The 18,681-nt window shown below is 39.0% G+C and overlaps 1 protein-coding gene across 1 annotated transcript in view; it reads right to left on the bottom strand.

Annotated features, from left to right (window-relative positions):
- Positions 1 to 18,681, bottom strand: part of LEKR1 (leucine, glutamate and lysine rich 1) — a 209,547-nt gene that overhangs the window by 42,808 nt on the left and 148,058 nt on the right. Inside the window, exons 12-13 of the mRNA XM_036243655.1 lie at positions 17,586 to 17,663; positions 17,039 to 17,242 (exon numbers count right to left, since the gene is read on the bottom strand). Of these exons, the coding sequence (XP_036099548.1) occupies positions 17,039 to 17,242; positions 17,586 to 17,663 (282 nt within the window). The remainder of the gene's footprint in view (positions 1 to 17,038; positions 17,243 to 17,585; positions 17,664 to 18,681) is intronic.

Genomic DNA, 18,681 nt, shown 5'->3' with positions numbered 1-18,681 from the left:
TATCAAAAATAAATTAATAAAAAAAAAGACTTCCTACTGATAAAGATACAAGACCTATGAGATCATAGTGTTGAAAATCACAAAACTATTTTTTAAAAGCCAATTTTTATTTATTTATTCTTTTTTTTTTTTATCCTCACTCGAGGACATTTTTGCATTTATCTTCAGATAGAGTGGGAGGGAAAGAGGGGGTAAGAGAGAGAGTGAAACATCGATGTGAGAGAGACACATCGAGTGGCCGCCACCCACATGACCCCAACAAGGGCCGGGGACAAACTGCAACCAAGGTACTTGCCCGTAGTGGGAACAGAACCCCGGCCTCTCTGGTCCATAGGCCAACGCTCTAACCACTGAGCAACACCGGCCAGGGCTAAAAGCCAATTTCTAAAAAGTGTTTGGAAGAATGAGCAGACAAAGACAGCATAATCAGATTCAGAAATTTCAAAGTACTGAATTTTCAGATACTGAATATAAAATAAGGATGTTTAATACAGTAAAAAAAATAAGAGTGATTTAAATGGCTAATTAAATTTGAAAATGAACAAATCTGAACTTGTAGAAATGACAACTATGATAATTAATATTGAAAATTCTCTGGATGGTTTTGTAGCAGATTATTCACAGCCGAAAAATAAAGTAATAAACTGAAGGGATATTCAGAGAAATTATACAGAGTGCAGTACAGGGAGTCAAAAATATAAAAATATAAAAGCAAAGTAGATATATGGAGGACAGTGTGAAAAGATCTCCTATATTCACTATATCAGAAGCAAAGGAGAAAGGGAGAGAATGAAATATCTGAGGAGATATAAAATATTCCAGACTGATGAAAAACAACAACTCACAAATCTAGAAGCCCAATGGATTCTAAGTAAGATAAATAAAAATAAATCTTACATCTGAGCACCTGGTAGTGTAAATGAAGGACATCAAAGTAAAGAGATCTTAAAAGAAGACAGAGATAAAACAACAACAACAACAAAAACTACATTATCTTCAAAGGAACCCAAACAGACTAAAAGCTTATTTTCCAACAGAAACAAAGAAGCTAAAGACAGCAAAATAATATGCTCAAAATCCTATGAGAAAATAACTATCAATCTAAAGTTGGCTACTCAGCAAAACTATCTTAAAAAATGAGGCTGAAATAAGCATGCTCAGATAAATAAACCTAAGTGTTTACCACTAGCTAAAGGACCTTTACTAAAGGAGCTTCAAAGAATATGCTTTGCAGAAAGAAATCTACTCAGAAGGAAGGTCAGACATGCAAAAAGAAATGGTGAGCAAAGTAACTGGAAAACACACAGGCAGGGAGGGCTTCTTGGGTGTGTGATCAGGACAGATGTACAGGATCCATTCTCTGAAGAAGACCCTGCATTTTAAGTTTAATGCTCTGTGGTCACTATTGAGAAATTCTTAATAATTTTACCTTTAAATTGGTGTTTTATAAATGAAGTTTGATGGGATATTCGAGCTTATGCCTGGGGCTTGGAACCTCAGCTCAGACACAGTTCTACCTCCTGCCACCTCTATGACTCCCCAGGATGGTTCTCAACCCCCTGCTCCCTGCCCCTTATGTATCATCGCTTCCATCCTCTGCTTCAGGAGGGGTCCCGGCCTGGGTCCAGGCCTAGGGAAGGTTAAGGTTGGGCACGTGTGCTCCCTGTACTGAGTCATGGGGCAGGGCTCTGGGTGCCTGTGAGACCCGACCCCCACCCTAAGATTTCCCTGTGCCTAATGGAACACAGCATTTAATAGCAAACAACTACCTTGACAAGTTGAGAAAGACTGAAGGAAAGGAAAAACTTTTTCCAGTTTTTTGAAGAAGGGCCCTACATTTTTATTTTGCACTGGGTCCTGAAAATTATATAGCCAGCTCTGCATGTAGGTAATTATAAACAAATACAACCTATATAAAATAATAGTTTTGACTATATGTTATTAATGGGGCTAACACAAGACTAGAACTAGAACACTAGAGAAAAATGTGTTTCAGGATGGCAACTACCAGGGCTCAAGTGTTCATTGGTCCCTGAATTATTCAAAAGGAGTTTGAGATATTAATTTTAGATTTCACTAAGTATCCACAGTAAAATTTCAAGAGTAAACACTGAAAGAATAGAATTAGAAGAAAATGCACTAAGAAAATAAACAAACTCCAACAATACTCTCCCCACTCCAGCAACCACCCGAAGACCCAAAAGGAGAAAGTAGGGCACATAAAGGGGGAAGAAATAGAAAACGTAAAGTAACAATCACAATAATGATAAATAAACTAAAATCATGAGTTAAAAAAGAGAAACAGACTTGTAAAAAAAAAAAAAACCTAGCTATTTGCTCTTTATAAAGAAAATGTACTAGAACATAAGGACATGAAAAATGTCCTTTTGGAAAAGATACAACAGAAAAATAGTAAAGAAAAAAGTATGCAACTGTATTAATATTAAAGTCAACTTTAAGACAAAAGTCATTATTCTGGCTTGATAATGATAACAAGTTAATTCACCATACATATTTTAAATTTATATGCACCTATATAAACCTTCTATGTATCTACTCAATATTTATAAAAACAACTTATGATAAAACCTGAGTACAGAGTAGAATGGATATGTGGAGGAAAGAAAATTAAAGGGAGAGACCAAGGTGAGGGAATGGGCAGGTGAGGAGTACGATAGGGTTTACTGACCACTATGCACACTAGGAGAAGGCAGCCTCATCAGACCTTGGAGGGACAGAGGTAAATTAGGAAGGCAGGGTCCCTGTCCAAATGATGCTCAAAATCCAGCAATGTAAAAGGAAGCTTTATCTTTTAAAGTGTGAAGCAGACCTACCAGGCTCTGATGCTTGCTCAGCAGTCTCTAGGCTGGAGAAAAGGAAGTGAAGCAGAAGGAACAGAGAATGAGGGCAGCTAACGTGGGGTTACATCAAAAACCTCATGTATGGCTTTCCTCCAAAGATGTAGCCTTTCCTGTCTCCTTTGCAGACTCATCTTCCTCTACTTGTCAGTTAATATTTGTGTTCTCAGCACTTTGTTCTGGACCTTTTTGTTTTCTCTCTCCTCTTTCTCTAGGTGATCTTATCTACTCCTATGATTAAAATGCAATATAGATGCTGACAGCTCCCAGATTTTATCTCTAGCTCATATCAGTTCCCTGAGTATCTGACTCATGTATCCAGCTCTCCACCTGACTGTTCTAATTTTATATTTCAGAGACATCTGAAACTTAACATGTCTGTAATCTCAGAAGCTTACAACATTAAAGTTTATTTTTTGCTCATTAGGTGCCATCTGCTGCTCTGCTCCACGTTTTGTTCCGGGATGCAGCCTAGGGAGCAACTTTTACCTGGGAAAGCTGATTCTGTGGCTCATAGAACACTTGTCAAAACACAGGATCTGTTAAGGCTCCTGCTTTGAATTGATGCATATCGCTTCTCTTACATTTCAGTGGCAAAAACAAGCCAAATGACCATGTTTGATGGCAGTCAAGTGTGGACAGCAGTCCTCTCCCTAGGAAGTACACAGTAAGTCAGCTGGCACTAGGTGGAGTCCACTGCAACTTTGAAGTCCCACTGGAAGCCACTATGAGGATTCCTACCCTCGGGATGTGAAACGTTCTTCAGTTTCTCTGGTCCTCTCACACGGAAGTGATTTCTCAGTCCAGTGTTCTCCATAGCTCCTGGTTGTCCTCTCAGATATGAACTTGTCTATGTTGGCCACATTAGAAGAGGGCATTAGAGATTTTACCCTGTTGGGAAACAGCTTTCTCAACTTCCATCCTTTTAATAGACTATTTCCCTTACATGGCAAAAGGGACTTTGCAGGTGTGATTAAGGATCTTGGGATGTGATTATCCTAGATTATCCGGATGCACCCTAAGTGTAATGACCAAGGTTCTTCATGTGAAAAGAGGAAAAAAAGTTAATGTGGGGGAAGGTGATGATGTGACAACACAGGCAGAGATGAAGTCCATGGGGCCAGGATCCAAGGAATGTCAGTAGCCCCTAAAATCCAGAACAGGCAAGGAATGGGCTCTACCTTGGAGCCTCCAGAAAGAGCCAGCTTTACTGACACCTAGATTTCAGTCTCTTAACACTAATTTGGATTTCCAACCTCCAGAACTATAAGATAACAATTGGTGCTGTTTTAAGCCACTACATGTGTGTTCATTTGTTATAGCAGCAATAGGAAACTAATACAATGGTCTGCCTTCAGGTGATATTACAAAACTTCAGGTAAATTTTAGAATCTATAATAGTTAACTTGATCAAATAAGGAACAGTGGCCAATGGAAATAAAGCAGCACTTCACCTGGTTTCCAAGCCTAGAATGGCTCTGTGCCATTGTGGCTGGCCACGTGCTCATTGGAAGTGGCCAGACAGCAGAGTTCTGGCAATTTCATCCACTTTATTTCTTAAGCCAGTTTTCCTATTTGAAATGAGGTCTTGCCGATTAGAAAACTCCAGGGAGAATTTTCAGATGGGTGCCTGTGAGTATATTATGTTACCTTTTCTATGAAATAGTACTGAATATTTGAGAAGCTTGAATTTCAGTCTCCCTGGAGATAGTTATTATTTTGATACCACCAAAAAGTAGCACCCGTTCCATATACATTCCTCTGATGAACCCAGTACAAAACACCACTGTGAAGTGTATCTTTTTAGAACAAAACTGTGAAAGTCTAGTATATGAGGGAAGATAAAATATAGTAGGCCAAGGTTTAAACAATGTTAATTATGATTACACACTGAATGTTCAAATAATTCTGAAGTTCCTCGTGCATGTGTACAAAGTACAAGGTGTTTTGAGCAAACTGTTATAAAAATTATGAACTTGCATCTGTATTGGTAAGATTGCTGGGTACTTACGACTACAGAAGTAGGGACTTGCTTATGTCTTCGATTCCTGTGGAACCTCTGTTTAAGACTCTAAAACTGTTCATATGGTTCTTTCATGGGACAAGGCAGAAAGAATAATTCGACGGGATATTACAAACACTTAACTGTCTTTGATTAGCATGGAATGGGCATTGACTAATGCATACACAGATGACTATATGTGTGAAAAAGAAACTCCTGATTCCAAAAGTAGAAATGACCTTATAGAGTACACTCACGAAAGAGTGTGCACCTTGTTCAGGAATATAAAACCATCTTAAGAAAATGATAAAGAAAAACAATCTGTGTTGAAAGAACCTATAAGGAATCAACTTTGACTCTAGTGAGCCTTTCTGCTAGAAATCTAGAGGAATGATGAGAAAGCAAACATTATTCTTAGAGGCATATTCCATATTTTCCACATTATAAAAAGCGGAAGAGGTGCAGCTATTTTTGGATGTCATGTAGATATCCAATTTCCTTTTTAGAACAAGTGCTACAGATATTGCGCCTTTAGATTGATAGGGAACAACACAAATTTGGGTCCTTAATTTGGATTTACTAAGAATCCAATAAAGAAGCTTTTCACTAGACTACAGAATTGTTCTCCCAGCTCTGCGTACTGGCAAGTAAGTAAATCTCCGAGCCTGAGAGAAACACTGGGAGCTTCCGAGTTTTAAATCCTGTGATCAGTGATGTGATTGGGATTAAATTCATACTATCCATACATCCAACAAATATCTCTTGAGTTCCTAGTAAGTGTCAGGCACTGTTTTAGTCTCTAGGAATACAGTAGTTTTTCCATGCCAGTCTTCGGAAATAAATACATTAATGTAATTTGCCAATTTTTAGAAGAAATGAAGATCCTGAGTGGTCGGTGTCTCTCTGAAGTGATGTTATGCACAAGAGGCAAAGCTGGGTCTATCTGACACCAGCCGAGGACTCTGCAGTGTGTAACACTGCCTTTGCTTTTCATATTTGAGAGAAGGGATGGCTATCTACAGCATTGTACCCTGCAGTTTCACCGGATAGATTTCTTAAAATAATGTTTTTGGCCCTGGCCAGTTTGGCTCAGCGGTTAGAGCGTTGGCCTGCGGTCTGGAGAGACCCGGGTTCGGTTCCCGCTAAGGGCATGTACCTCGGTTGCAGTTTGTCCCCGGCCCTGGTTGGTCGTGCGGGTGGCAGCCACTCGATGTGTCCCTTTCACATCGATGTTTCTCTCTCTCTCTCTCTTCCTCTCTCTCCCTCCCACTCTATCTGTACAAAAATGGGAAAATGTCCTCGGGTGAGGATAAAATAAATAAATAAATAATAATGTTTTTGAGTTGGCACAATAGGCAAACTATGATCAACTTGCAATTATGATTTTTTAGTTTTAAAACTTTAGCTTTTAAGTTCTTAGAGCAAAAGAAAATGAGAATCTGATTTCTTACATACTTGCAAATCGAGATTCCTTTCATTGTTGTTACAAACCTAACTGCAAACCGATGCTAAACCATAGTGCCAAATGACAGCTTTCAGTTCTGTTTCACACGTTGTTCTAAAAGAGATCCTTCACGTTTTTCAGTCAAAGAGATCATTTTAATTTTGCCACAACTCCTGCCTCCATTCAGAGCAGTAAGTCTGTGATATCATAAGAAGTCAGTCTCTTCTTCTGACAGCTGTTTGACAGAAGGGATACCAGAGAAAGAACTGAGTCTTGGGGAGAAACCCTGATGAGGTTTGTTGTTTCAGAATGATACTACTTAGGACACTTCATTTCATAATCCTTTATACTAAGAGGATAGCATTCAAAACTGACTCACTCCAAGTACTAATCTCTGTAGCTCTAAGAGTAAGGCAGATAATCTTGAATTCAACAGACATTTACTGAATATCAACATCACCAGTGCAGGGCATAACAATTAATAAGACATGGTCTTCAAGGGGTTAGCAATGGAAGAAAGGATGTAAGAGAGGGAACTCATACATTCTGAGCATCAATCTACCAGGCATAGTGCACAGTGTGTTCATCTTTACCAGAAGATAGCTATTACTAATCTGTCTGTTTGAGAGACAAGTAAAATGAACCTTCAGGTGGTTAAGTTGTCCAAACTTGAGACAGGTCAAGTTGCCTAACTCTAAAGTCCATTTTCTAAAACACTAAGCCACACTACCACAAGGTCACAGAACGTTAACACATTGCTTCCAGATCCCTTTCTGTATTCTATACTTGTCATTGCTTCTGGCCTTCATGAAAATAGGACAAACCTCAATAAGTAAATACTAATCTTCTCTTCCTTTAGCATGTGTTGAAATATTTATATTCTATTTTCATTCTGAAGCTATAGTTCACCTCCATTTTGCCAAGACACCTGAGAACAGAAGATAAAACTCACCGTGTTATATTTATATTTATAGTGAATGGGAAAATCCTGAAAGAGTGGAGGGGTGGGGAAAGGGGAGGGGGACACACAGGAGGCACCCTGGGTTTTTGTGCTTTCTGCAGGGTTGGGAGTCCCCTGAAGACTGTGTTACAACATGTTTGAGAAAGAGAAGTCACATGGACAGAAGCTGACCAAACGGGGCCTTTTAAGGCAGATGCTGAGGGAATTGTGCAAACTGTAGGAGAGGGAACACGGGTTATAAGGGTTAGATACATGGAGTTGGATTTCTGTTTGCCAATTATGTGACCCTGAGCAAGAAGTTCAGCCTTGCTTAACCTATTTCCTTACGTGGACAATGACACCTGCCTCACAGGTGAGGGTCATGGCTCTGCCAACCAGTGCAGGTTTAAAAATGACTTCCCCTCTGGCCTGGGGAATTGGGAAAAGCATTCCCTCTGGATAGGGGCAGACCTGGGACAGAGCGCTTGGTAAGGGGGAAGGGAAAATGGCAAGCTTATGCAAGAAAAATGAGCTCCTTCCTCTGTGGCAAGCGGCTGGAAGACAGAGTTCAGGCTGGTTTCAGCCCTTTTCTCCTCCCACTGAGTGCCACCATCTCCCTCCAGGCGATGTGAACACAAGAGAGGATCGCGGCCACAGAAGCCGAGACAGCTCTCCACAGCTGTGAAACCTGTGCATTGTGGGTTGAAGTGCTTGAGAGGGAGAAAGAAGGGGAAGGAGAGAAGGAGAGAAGGAGGGAGGGAGGAGAGAAAGCATGAGGAAACAGACACGATTAATTAAGGGGTCGGATCATACATAGGAAAAGAGGAAAGTCCCTGAACTTCCTGAAATAATGTGCTAGATTTTGTGTGTATTTTCTAAGGTGAGGATTTATAGCTCTCAATTAAAACAAACAAATAAATAACAACAACAAAAATAAAGAGCCCTGGCAGGTTTGGCTCAGCGGTTAGAGCGTCGGCCTGCGGTCCTGAGAGACCCGGGTTCGGTTCCCGCTAGGGGCAGTTTGTCCCCGGCCCTGGTCGGTTGTGCGGGAGGCAGCCACTCGATGTGTCCCTTTCACATTGATGTTTCTCTCTCTCTCTGTTCCTCTCTCCACCCCCCACTCTACCTGAACAAAAAATGGAAAAATGTCCTCGGGTGAGGATGAAAAAAAAAATAGAGAGAGAAGAGGACCGGGAAGCTAAAAAAGAAGTTAATATTATGTGTGTGGAGGAGGGAGAATAAAATCCTTCCCTATAGACTAAAAGAGATGCCTTTGCAGGGACAGGGAGCAATGAAGTAAACTTCATTTAAGATAGATAAATATCTAGACATTCAGAGAGATACGGCCATGTATTATTTATTTATAAAATAATTTAACGTAAGCAACTTGTACCTAACTTTGGTAAAAATGCTCTTCACTAATCTCATCATGTTATTGGCAAATAAATCAAAGTAGTATGTAGCTATATCTTTTCTTGGAAATTACCCAGACGGGGCCAACACGGCTCTCGGGAACGCACAGGGTCCGGAGCTGTTACTAACAGCTGCGCGATCCGGCAGCGTGATTGCAGCCCACGCGTTAGCGCATAGTGAGTATCTCTAAGTGTTACATGTGGGCAGTCTCCAAGCTTAAATACGTATGTCCTTATAAAATATATCTGTAAGTTGGTTGTAGGGAATTCCGAACACATTTTACCATTAAGATAATTTCCCATAAAAATGGAATTAGGCCCATAGATCCAGCCCACAGAACTCTGTTTCATCCACAAAGGGGCATCATGAATTCATGGTCTGGGCAGAGTTCTGGCTCTAGTGGAAGAGACCTTGCAGCCCAGAAGCATGTGATCTGAGGACTCTCTTTACACAGAATTTTTAAAACAGCCACACTTTCCCTGGCACTGTCCTCTGTGCCTTGTTGCATCCCTCGCGTCCACAAAGCAGACCCCTGTCTCCAGCCTCAATGTGTCTGTGACCAAGCTGGCCAGACCTACGTCCCCACCATCTGCAACCTCCAAGGACCTACTTCTCTTCCTTCCCAGCAAAGCTTCTTCTAATAGAGTTTCCTGAGCTGAGTGTGAAGGAGAAAACAATGCATCATTAATAAATTTGTACTAATATGTTAATTATTTCCTAGTCACTAATCTTTTCCAGCTCCAAATTCAGAAGATCGTCAGTTCTTTTCCCTAGGATCAGTTCTGGCTTTTCACATCTTTTTCTCTTCTTCTAAAATATGGCTTCTAAGTTGCATGGTTTTCACAATGGTCCCAAAGAAACTTCAGCAAGGGCTCTGCTGTTGGGAGGGGTGAGGGAAGAGGGGGCGGTGTGTAGATGAGACCCATGTGTTTGCAGAAGCACAGAGTGTCTCTGAGCGAGCTGGGCTCTGGCCTTTGGTGAGCACATCTGGCAGCCTGGCCAGTTACAGTCCTTCCACCGTGATGGTGTGGGACCTTGTGTGTAGTACATTTTCGGGCACTGCCCAGTCTTACCGAACAAGAATCTCTGTGGGTATCATCAAGCATCTCTATTTTACAAGATTTTCCTGAGCCCAGCTTCGCCTTTTGGAGGGACTGTCACATCTCCAACTGCTTAGGGTCACCACTATTTTTAAGGTCCCATTCATTGGCGCATCAAACCAAAGCATCAAGAGCAAACTCACCCAGCTGACAGTGTACTGAAGGAAAGAAAGTGAAGAGAGGAAAGCCAACTTCATGCCTGAGCCTTAAGGAATGTCTGCTGTCAGGTGATCACAGTAGGGAAGGGCAAAGAACCAGGCAGAGACAGAAAAGGGGCAGATGACAGGCTGCCTCTGCAGCCTGAGGAAGACAAAACTGGAGAGCAGTACTGTCAGGAGCAAGCCTGCACGCTTTGGGCCTCGCTGCCTCGCTCACACTCGCTGGCCTCCAGGCCTACTGCCATTTCCAAGAGCTCACCAAGCTGGTTCTTTGTTGGGAAAGCTCTTTCCTGGCTTTTGGCTTGGAAATTTCTATTTGTCTTCCTTTACGTATCATCCCAGAAGTCACTTTTATGACCACCATTTCCACCCCTTCTATCAGTCTCTACTACAATACCCCTTTATTTATCCATTAATCCATTATCATAATCTAGAATATTCCAGTTACTTCGCTACTTTTTTTTAAAACTGTTTACCTCTCCCATTAGAATGCACGCTTCATGAGAACAGATGTCTCAGATTCATCACTATATCCCCAGCGTACATATACCTGGCATATTGTAAATGTTCAACAAATAATTATTGCCTGAATTAACCCAAAGCAAGTCATTCATTCACTCGACAAATCTTTTGAGTGGACACATATGCCAAACTCAGAGGATGCAACAGAGGACAAGGCAGACGAAATCTGAAAGTGGTCCAAGACAAAGGAAAGGACAATCCTATGTTTGGGAATAATTCTATGATAACACAATGACTTACTGTTCCATAAGTACATTTTCATGTGACAGAAGTCTTGTCAGTAAACTTTGTGCCACCAGATGACTAAGTAATACCATGCCTGCTTTGGGATCGATTAAAGTATAGACAGCAAAAAAGGAAAAGGGCAAGGATGTGAGAAGAAAAAAAGAGGAGAAAGAGGTCATTCAGTGATGTCTCTGTTCTCTGAAAACTTTAAGAAATTTTCCTTCTCTTTCAACACTTGCAATAAAAGGTAAGATTAGAATCATACTAATTTTTTAAAAAACATGGCAAAACATATACATCCGGGTGAGTGTGCTATTTCAAAATAATCTCTTAAGAAAACTCCCGCCCTGGCCGGTTTGGCTCAGCGGTTAGAGCATCAGCCTGCGGTCCACAGAGACCCGGGTTCAGTTCCCGCTAAGGGCACGTACCTTGGCTGCAGTTTGTCCCCGGCCCTGGTTGGGTCGTGTGGGTGGCGGCCACTCGATGTGTCCCTTTCACATCGATGTTTCTCTCTCTTCCTCTCTCTCCTTCCCGCTCTATCTGAGTAAAAAATGGAAAAATGTCCTCGGGTGAGGATAAAAAAAAAAACAACAACAAAAAAACTCCCTATTTGTTCTAATGATATTATTAATTCTCAAAACACTCAAAAAACTGCCTTCTTGCCCTGGCCAGTTTGGCTCAGCGGTTAGAGCGTCCACCTGCGGTCCTGAGAGACCCGGGTTCGGTTCCCGCTAAGGGCACGTGCCTCGGTTGCAGTTTGTCCCCAGCCCTGGTTGGTCGTGCAGGTGGCAGCCACTCGATGTGTCCCTTTCACATCGATGTTTCTCTCTCTCTCTCTCCCTTCCTTTCTCTCCCTCCCACTCTATCTGTACAAAAATTGGAAAAATATCCTTGGGTGAGGATAAAAAAAAAAAACTGCCTTCTTCAAATTACAGAGAGAGATAACTTATTAAGCATAGAAAAAGAAAACATTTTATTTTTTTATCCTATATGGTATTCCCCGATTGATTTCCTGTCATATTCACTGGACTTGATTTCACTGAACCTATTGAGATTGTTTTAAAAATGAAATTCATTTCTGAAGGGCAGAGATTCATCATATTGAGGATATTCTAAAACATGTGCACTTAGGCCCGTCCTCAGAAAAGAGCCAGAAACACTGAAAAAAAGGATCTTCTCAATGTCCACCATGAAGGAGAGGGCATTCATCTAGATAACAGTTAAATCTAATTAATCTGACATATTTGAAATGTATTTTAAATAATATAGGGAAATAAGAATATTGCTCAGATAACCAAAGTTCTAAACAGACTTAATTTTTAAAATTCATTTCACGGTGTCCTAAAATTTATAATTCTGTACTTTTATGTAAAATATATAGTTGACTTTACTTATTTAATTTACTGGGGCGACATTGGTGAATAAAATTATATAGGTTTCAGTGTACAATTCTATTACACGTCATCTCTATATTGTACTGTGTGTTCACCACCCCAAGTCAAGTCTCCTTGCATCACCACTTATTCCCCTATCCTCCTCCCACTCGCCTTTCCCCCTGGCAATCATCATACTCTTGTCTGTGTCTATAAGGTTTTATCGTGGTATTTTTTTTGCTTAATCCCTTCACCTTTTTCACCCAGACCCCAACCTCCCTCTCTTCTAATAGCTGTCAGTCTGTTCTCTATATCTCTAAGTCTGTTTCTGTTTTGCTTGTAAGTTTATTTTGTTCATTAGAGTTCACATATCAGTGAAATTACAGGGTACTTGTCTTTCTCTGACAGGCTTATTTCACTTAGCATAATACTCTCCAGGTCCATTCATGCTGTTGCAAAATATAAGATTTCCTTCTTTTTTATAGCCGAGAAGTATTTCATTGTGTAAATGTACCACAGCATTTTTTTTATTGTTGAAAGTATTACAGATGGCCCCCCTTTTCCCCCATTGACCCCCTCCTTCCCTCTCCCATCCCCCTCTTGCCTTCCCCAGCCTAATGTCCATGTCAATTGGTTGTGCATATATGCATATTAATTCTTTGGTTTTACCACAGCATTTTTTTTCTTTTTTTAAATTAATTTATTTTGTTACAGATGTTTCTCCTTTTTCCCCATTGACACCCTCCTCCCCACTCCCTCACCTACCCCTTCACAGTATTGTTGTCTATGTCCACTGGTTATGCATATAAATTCTTTGGTTTATCATTGCTCCCTGCCCCCTCTCTGAGGTTTGTCAGTCTGATACCACAGCATTTTTATCCACTCATTTACTGATGTACACTTGGGCTTTTTCCAGATCTTGGCTACTGCAAATAACACTGCAATGAACATAGGGGTTCATATATTCCTTCAAATTAGTATTTATTAGTATTTATTCCTCGAAGTAGGATCACAGGGTCAAAAAGAAGTTCCATTTTTAATGTTTTGAGGAAATTCATACTGTTTTCCACAATGGCTGTGCCAACCTGAATTCCTACCACAGTGCACAAGGGTTCCCTTTTCTCCACACCCTCGACAGCATGTGTTGTTTGATGGTTTATTGATGGTGGCCATTCTGATAGGCATGAGGTGATATCTCATTATGGTTTTAATTTGCATCTCTCTGATGATTAGTGACATTAAGTATCTTTTCATATGTCTATTGGCCATCTGTGTTTCCTGTTTGGGGAAGTGTCTATTCAGGTCCTTTGCCCATTTTTTAATTGGATTGTTTATTTGGTGTTGAATTTCATAAGTTTTTTATAAATTTTGGATATTAACCCCTTATCGTATAAATCATTGGCAAATATGTTATCCCATTCAGTGGGTGTGTTTTCATTTTGTTAATGGTTTCCTTTGCTGTGCAAAAGCTTTTCTAGTTTGATGTAGTCCCATTTGTTTATGTTTTCTTATGCTTGCCTTCCTTGAGGAGCTATATAAGAAAAAAATATTGCTTTGAGAAATGTCAAACCATAAAACATATTGCAAATGTTTTCTTCTAGGGTTTTTTTGGTTTCAAATCTAACATTTAAATCTTTAACCCATTTTGAGTTTATTCTTGTGTATAGTGTAAGAAGGTGGTCTAGTTTCATTTTTACTTTGCATATATCTGACCAATTTTCCCAACACTGTTTATTGAATAGACTATCTTTATCCCACTGCAGGTTCTTGTCTCCTTTCTCAAATATCAATTGACCATAAAGGCATGGATTTATTTCTGGGCTCTCTATTTGTTCCATTGATCTATATAAGTCTGTTTGTATGCCACTACCATGCTGTTTTAATTCTTATGGCCTTGAAGTATAGTTTGATATCAGGTAGCATATTCCTCCAACTTTGCTATTCTTTCTCTTTTGTGGTTCCATATAAGTTTTTGGAATATTTGTCCTAGTTCCGTGAAATATGCCATTGGTATCTTGATATGTATTGCACTGATCTATAGATTGCTTTGGGTAGTATGAATATTTTAAAAATCATAATTCTTCCTATCCATGAACATGGTATATGATTCCACTTATTTGTATCTTCTTCCATTTTTTCTTCGATGTCTTATAATTTTCTGAGTATAGGTCTTTTACATCCTTGGTTAAATTTATTCCTAGGTACTTTATTTTATTTATTTTTTTATACAATTGTAAATGAGATTGTTTTCCTAGTTTCCCTTTCTGATAGCTCAGTACTGGTGTATAAAAATGCAACTGATTTCTGGATATTTATTTTGTATGATCCTACTTTACTCAATTAATTTGTCTATCAGTTCTAGTAATTTTTTGATGGAATGTTTAGGGTTCTCTGTATACAGTATCATGTCATCTGCAAATAGTGATGGTTTTACTTCTTTTCAATTTGGATGCCTTTTATTTTTTCTTCTTGTCTGATTGCTGTCCCTAGGACTTCTAGTACTATGTTGAATGAGAGTGGTGAAAGCAAACATCTCTGACTTGTTCCCAATCTTAAGGGAAATACTTAGTTTTTGCTCAGTTTTATAATGTTGGCTGTGGGTTTGTGATATGTAGCCTTTATTATGTTGAGGTATGTTTCCTCTATTCTCACTTTGTTTAGAGTTTTTATCACTGGTGCTGAATGTTATCAAATGCTTTATCTGTATCTATTGATATGTTCATGTGTCTTTATCCTTCATTTTGTATATGTGGTATATCACATTTATTGATTGTGAATGTTATACAAATCTTACATCCCTAGAATAAATCCCACTTGATCATGGTGTATGATCTTTTGAATGTATTTATGGATCTGGTTTGCTAATATTTTGTTGAGGATTTTAGCATCATGGCCATCAAGGATTTTGGCCTATACTTTTCTTTTTTTGTAGTGTCTTTATCTGGTTTTATAATTAGAATAATGCTGGCCTCATAAAGCGAGCTTGGGAGTCTTCCATCCTCTTGAATTTTATGGAATACTTTGAGAAGGAAAGGTATTAGTTTTTCTTTGATTGTTTGGTAAAATTTACCAGTGAAATCAGCTGGTTTAGTACATTTGTTTGTTGGGAGTTTTTGATTACTACTCCAATTTCATTAGTTGAAATCTGTCTCTTCAGTTTCTCTGATTTTTCCTGATTCAGTTTTAGAAAATTGTATGTTTCTAGGAATTTATCCATTTCTTCCATATTGTCCAGTTTGTTGGTATCTAGTTGCTCATATTATTTTCTTACAATCCTTTGTACTGCCATTTCTTGTTGTTATTAGTAAACCTGGCTTTTGCATATTTCCTGCTTATGACATTGCTGCTTCTAACATGCTATGGGCTGAGTAACTACGTAATTGTGAAATGGCAGAGGTCATGGGGTGGAATGAAGAATCATAAACTACAAGGTACATCACCTTTGCAAAAACAGGTTATTGGTATGGCAGAAAAGAAAGAAATGGCTGGTAATCAGTTCTGCAGTTGTTCATCTCATTTAATCAAATATAAGTAAATGTATATCATCTCAGGATGAACTAGAAGCAAGATTTGTTTCCCTGTGAACTAGACAGACCCCCAGCTAGCCTGAACTAGAGACAGATGTGACCTAGGGAAGAGTGTTGGTGAGAAAGTTCTAAGACAACAAACCTAATTCTAAGCTGCATGCTACCCACTCCTGGGGCCCCAATGCCAGACTCTTCCTCAGCAAATAGTTGCCCTTATTAATAATAATATATATATATATATATATATATATATATGCTCTTTTAAATTAGAAAGCAGCCAAGTACTTATAAAATGAAATAAAGAAAATAAAAAAAAATAAACTAAAAGATAAAAATGAGAGGAAGACTGAAGAACAAATAGCCTAATAGTGCTTTCTGTGCACAGAGAATAATACAAGACAAAAATTCTTGCCCTTATGAAACTTGTGTTCTTCTGGAATATAATAACTATATCCATAGATGTAAATGGGATAATATCTCTCATTAAAGACTCCCAGATTTGATAAAAACAAAACAAAACCCCAAAATGTGTGCTATATATCAAATATGTAGTTAAAACAAAAGAACTCGGAAGGAATGAGCAAAGCCATGCCAGGAGAATGGAAGGAAGGAAGGAAGGAAGGAAGAGAAGGGAAGGAAGGAAGGAAGGAAGGAAGGAAGGAAGGAAGGGAGGGAGGAAGGGAGGGAAGGAAGGAAGGAAGGAAGGAAGGAAGGAAGGAAGGAAGGAAGGAAGGAAGGAAGGAAGGAAGGGGAGAAAGAGGAAAGAAGGAAAGGAAGGAAAGGAAGGAAAGGAAGGAAAGGAGGAAGGGAGGAAGGGAGGAAGGGAGGGAGGGAGGGAGGGAGGGAGGGAGGGAGGGAGGGAGGGAGGGAGGGAGGAAGGGAGGGAGGAGAAAGGAAGGAAGGAAGCAAGCAAGCAAGCAGGATTGAGATACTAAATACAGAGAAGGTTAATTTAATGACAAATTAACAGCAAAAACATCTAGGAAGGTTGGATGAATATGCTTCTTAGCATCCCTGATACCACCTCAATACCAGAGGCAAGTCCTCAATAAGAGGTGTTGACAAATAACAAAGAGAAGTAGAAACCAATAAAAGAGAAAGGTGATATAAAGAGATTTTTCTCTTTTGGAAAATGACAGACTCTACCAATTACTGGCCCAGGTGAAATTCAGTAAAGTACCACACAGGGTCTTTTTAAGTCTTTTCAATAAGAATCTAATACCAAATGCAATGTGGATTCCAGCTCCACTTTCATTAACTAACTGTAAGACTTTAAGCAAGAAATTTAACCAATTTAAGCTCTAGTTTGATCCCTGTAAAGTGAGGTGGTGGCATTTAATGACCTTACAGGTGAAATACATCTTTAGTCCTGGGATTTCATTGTTATTAAAATATGTAGAACTTGATATTTCAAATATATATGGAATACTGACATAAACACAAAATATTTTGGGGAGAAATTATTCTTGACCGCACCTTTCACTTTTCAGTGTTACAACCTCTTCCTTTGCCTGACTCAGAAGAGCTTTGGTTATCTCTAGTTCATTTTCTGCAAGGTTAATTCTCCTTTTTATGTCTTCTTCTTGCCTTTCTTTTGCAGTCAGTTCTTCCTGTAAAGTTTTATACGTTTGTTGACAAGTCATTAAAGAGTCTTCTTTCTCTTTGAGCAATCTAGTATACCTAAAAAGGAATTAAAAAAAAAAAAAATCCATCAATATGCATTAGAAACTATATATTCATGTTTATCAAAGATATTGAAATTTTCATTTGAAATTATAAGCTATAATTTTAACATAAAAATTAAGAATGCTAAGAAAATTTATAGTTTTGTGATATTCCAATATTCCCATCTAGGCTGAGGCAAAAATCAATAAACAGCTTCAAGATTTTATAAACTTGAATTAGGTGATATATATGTAAACAACATAATAAGAAAACCAAAGTACATTTTAAATAAAATGTTATTTCACATGTTTTCAAATCCAATTACTAAAAATATTAATTTAAAATATTTTAATTATACCTTGATTCAAAAATAATGGATTGAAACTTCAGTTTTCTAAGTTTTCTTTGACAGTCATCAGCTTCATTAGACTTATTCCTAAAATAACAGAAAAGAGGTTCAAATATTTTATTTTAAAGTAGTTAGCCCTGGCCGGTTTGGCTCAGCAGTTAGAGCGTCACCCTATTAACCTAAGGCTCTTGAGTTCAACTCCCAAGTCAGGAACACATTACCTGGGTTGTAGGGTCAATCCCCTAGCTCTGGTCGGGGTCCTGCCAGAGGCAACCAATCTATGTGTCTCTCTCACATTGATGTTTTTCTCTCTCTTTCTCTCTCCCTCCCTTCCACTGTATCTAAAAATCAGTGGGAAAATATCCTTGGGTGAGGATTTAAAAAAAAATGGTTTTAAACAGTTCAAGTATAACTGTTTTCCTTTTTTTTTTTAATCCTCACCTGAGGACATGCTTAGAGAGAGGGAGAGAGAAACACTGATGTGAGACAGAAACATTGATTGGTTGCCTTCTGTATACTCTCTGACTGGGGATCAAGCCCGCAACCCAGGTAGGTGCCTTGACCGGGAACTGAACTGCAGCCCTTGGGTGCATGGAACAGCGCTCAATCAGCGGAGCCACTCCAGACAGGCAGTTCTCCTTTCCTTAAACATGTTTTTCCTTTATTCCTTTTCTTATCTTCATAATTTACTTGTGGTTATATATGCAGACTTCCTTGACATTAGAAATATATAGTCAAAGGATTTTTCTTTGTCAAAAGAAATCTAATCTGTTAGTCTGACTATAGGTGGTTTTTGTTTATCATTATTTTATTTAGAAAAAATTCTTACCATCATGTTATTTCTTTAATCTACTTTTACAATGGCCAAGTAAGCTACTATCAGACTGATCTCCATTTAAATAAAAAGTCTCAACTTTGGATAACACTTTTGTAAAAAAGAAAAACCCCTATGTGAAGACATTGGGAAGTGACCAAAAGCAGGCGGATTAGGGAGGAAAGCTCACTTTTGGAGTGAGATGATAGCATGGTGTCAGGTTTTTATTTGTTTGCTGAATGATTTTATACTCGAGGGCAGGCCCCAGTCTGCACCATGTAGGGAAAATGA

Source organism: Molossus molossus, unplaced genomic scaffold (assembly GCF_014108415.1).
Source record: "Molossus molossus isolate mMolMol1 unplaced genomic scaffold, mMolMol1.p scaffold_m16_p_5, whole genome shotgun sequence".
Classification (NCBI taxonomy): Eukaryota; Metazoa; Chordata; class Mammalia; order Chiroptera; family Molossidae; genus Molossus; species Molossus molossus.
This window is presented reverse-complemented; position numbering and strand designations above follow the sequence as displayed.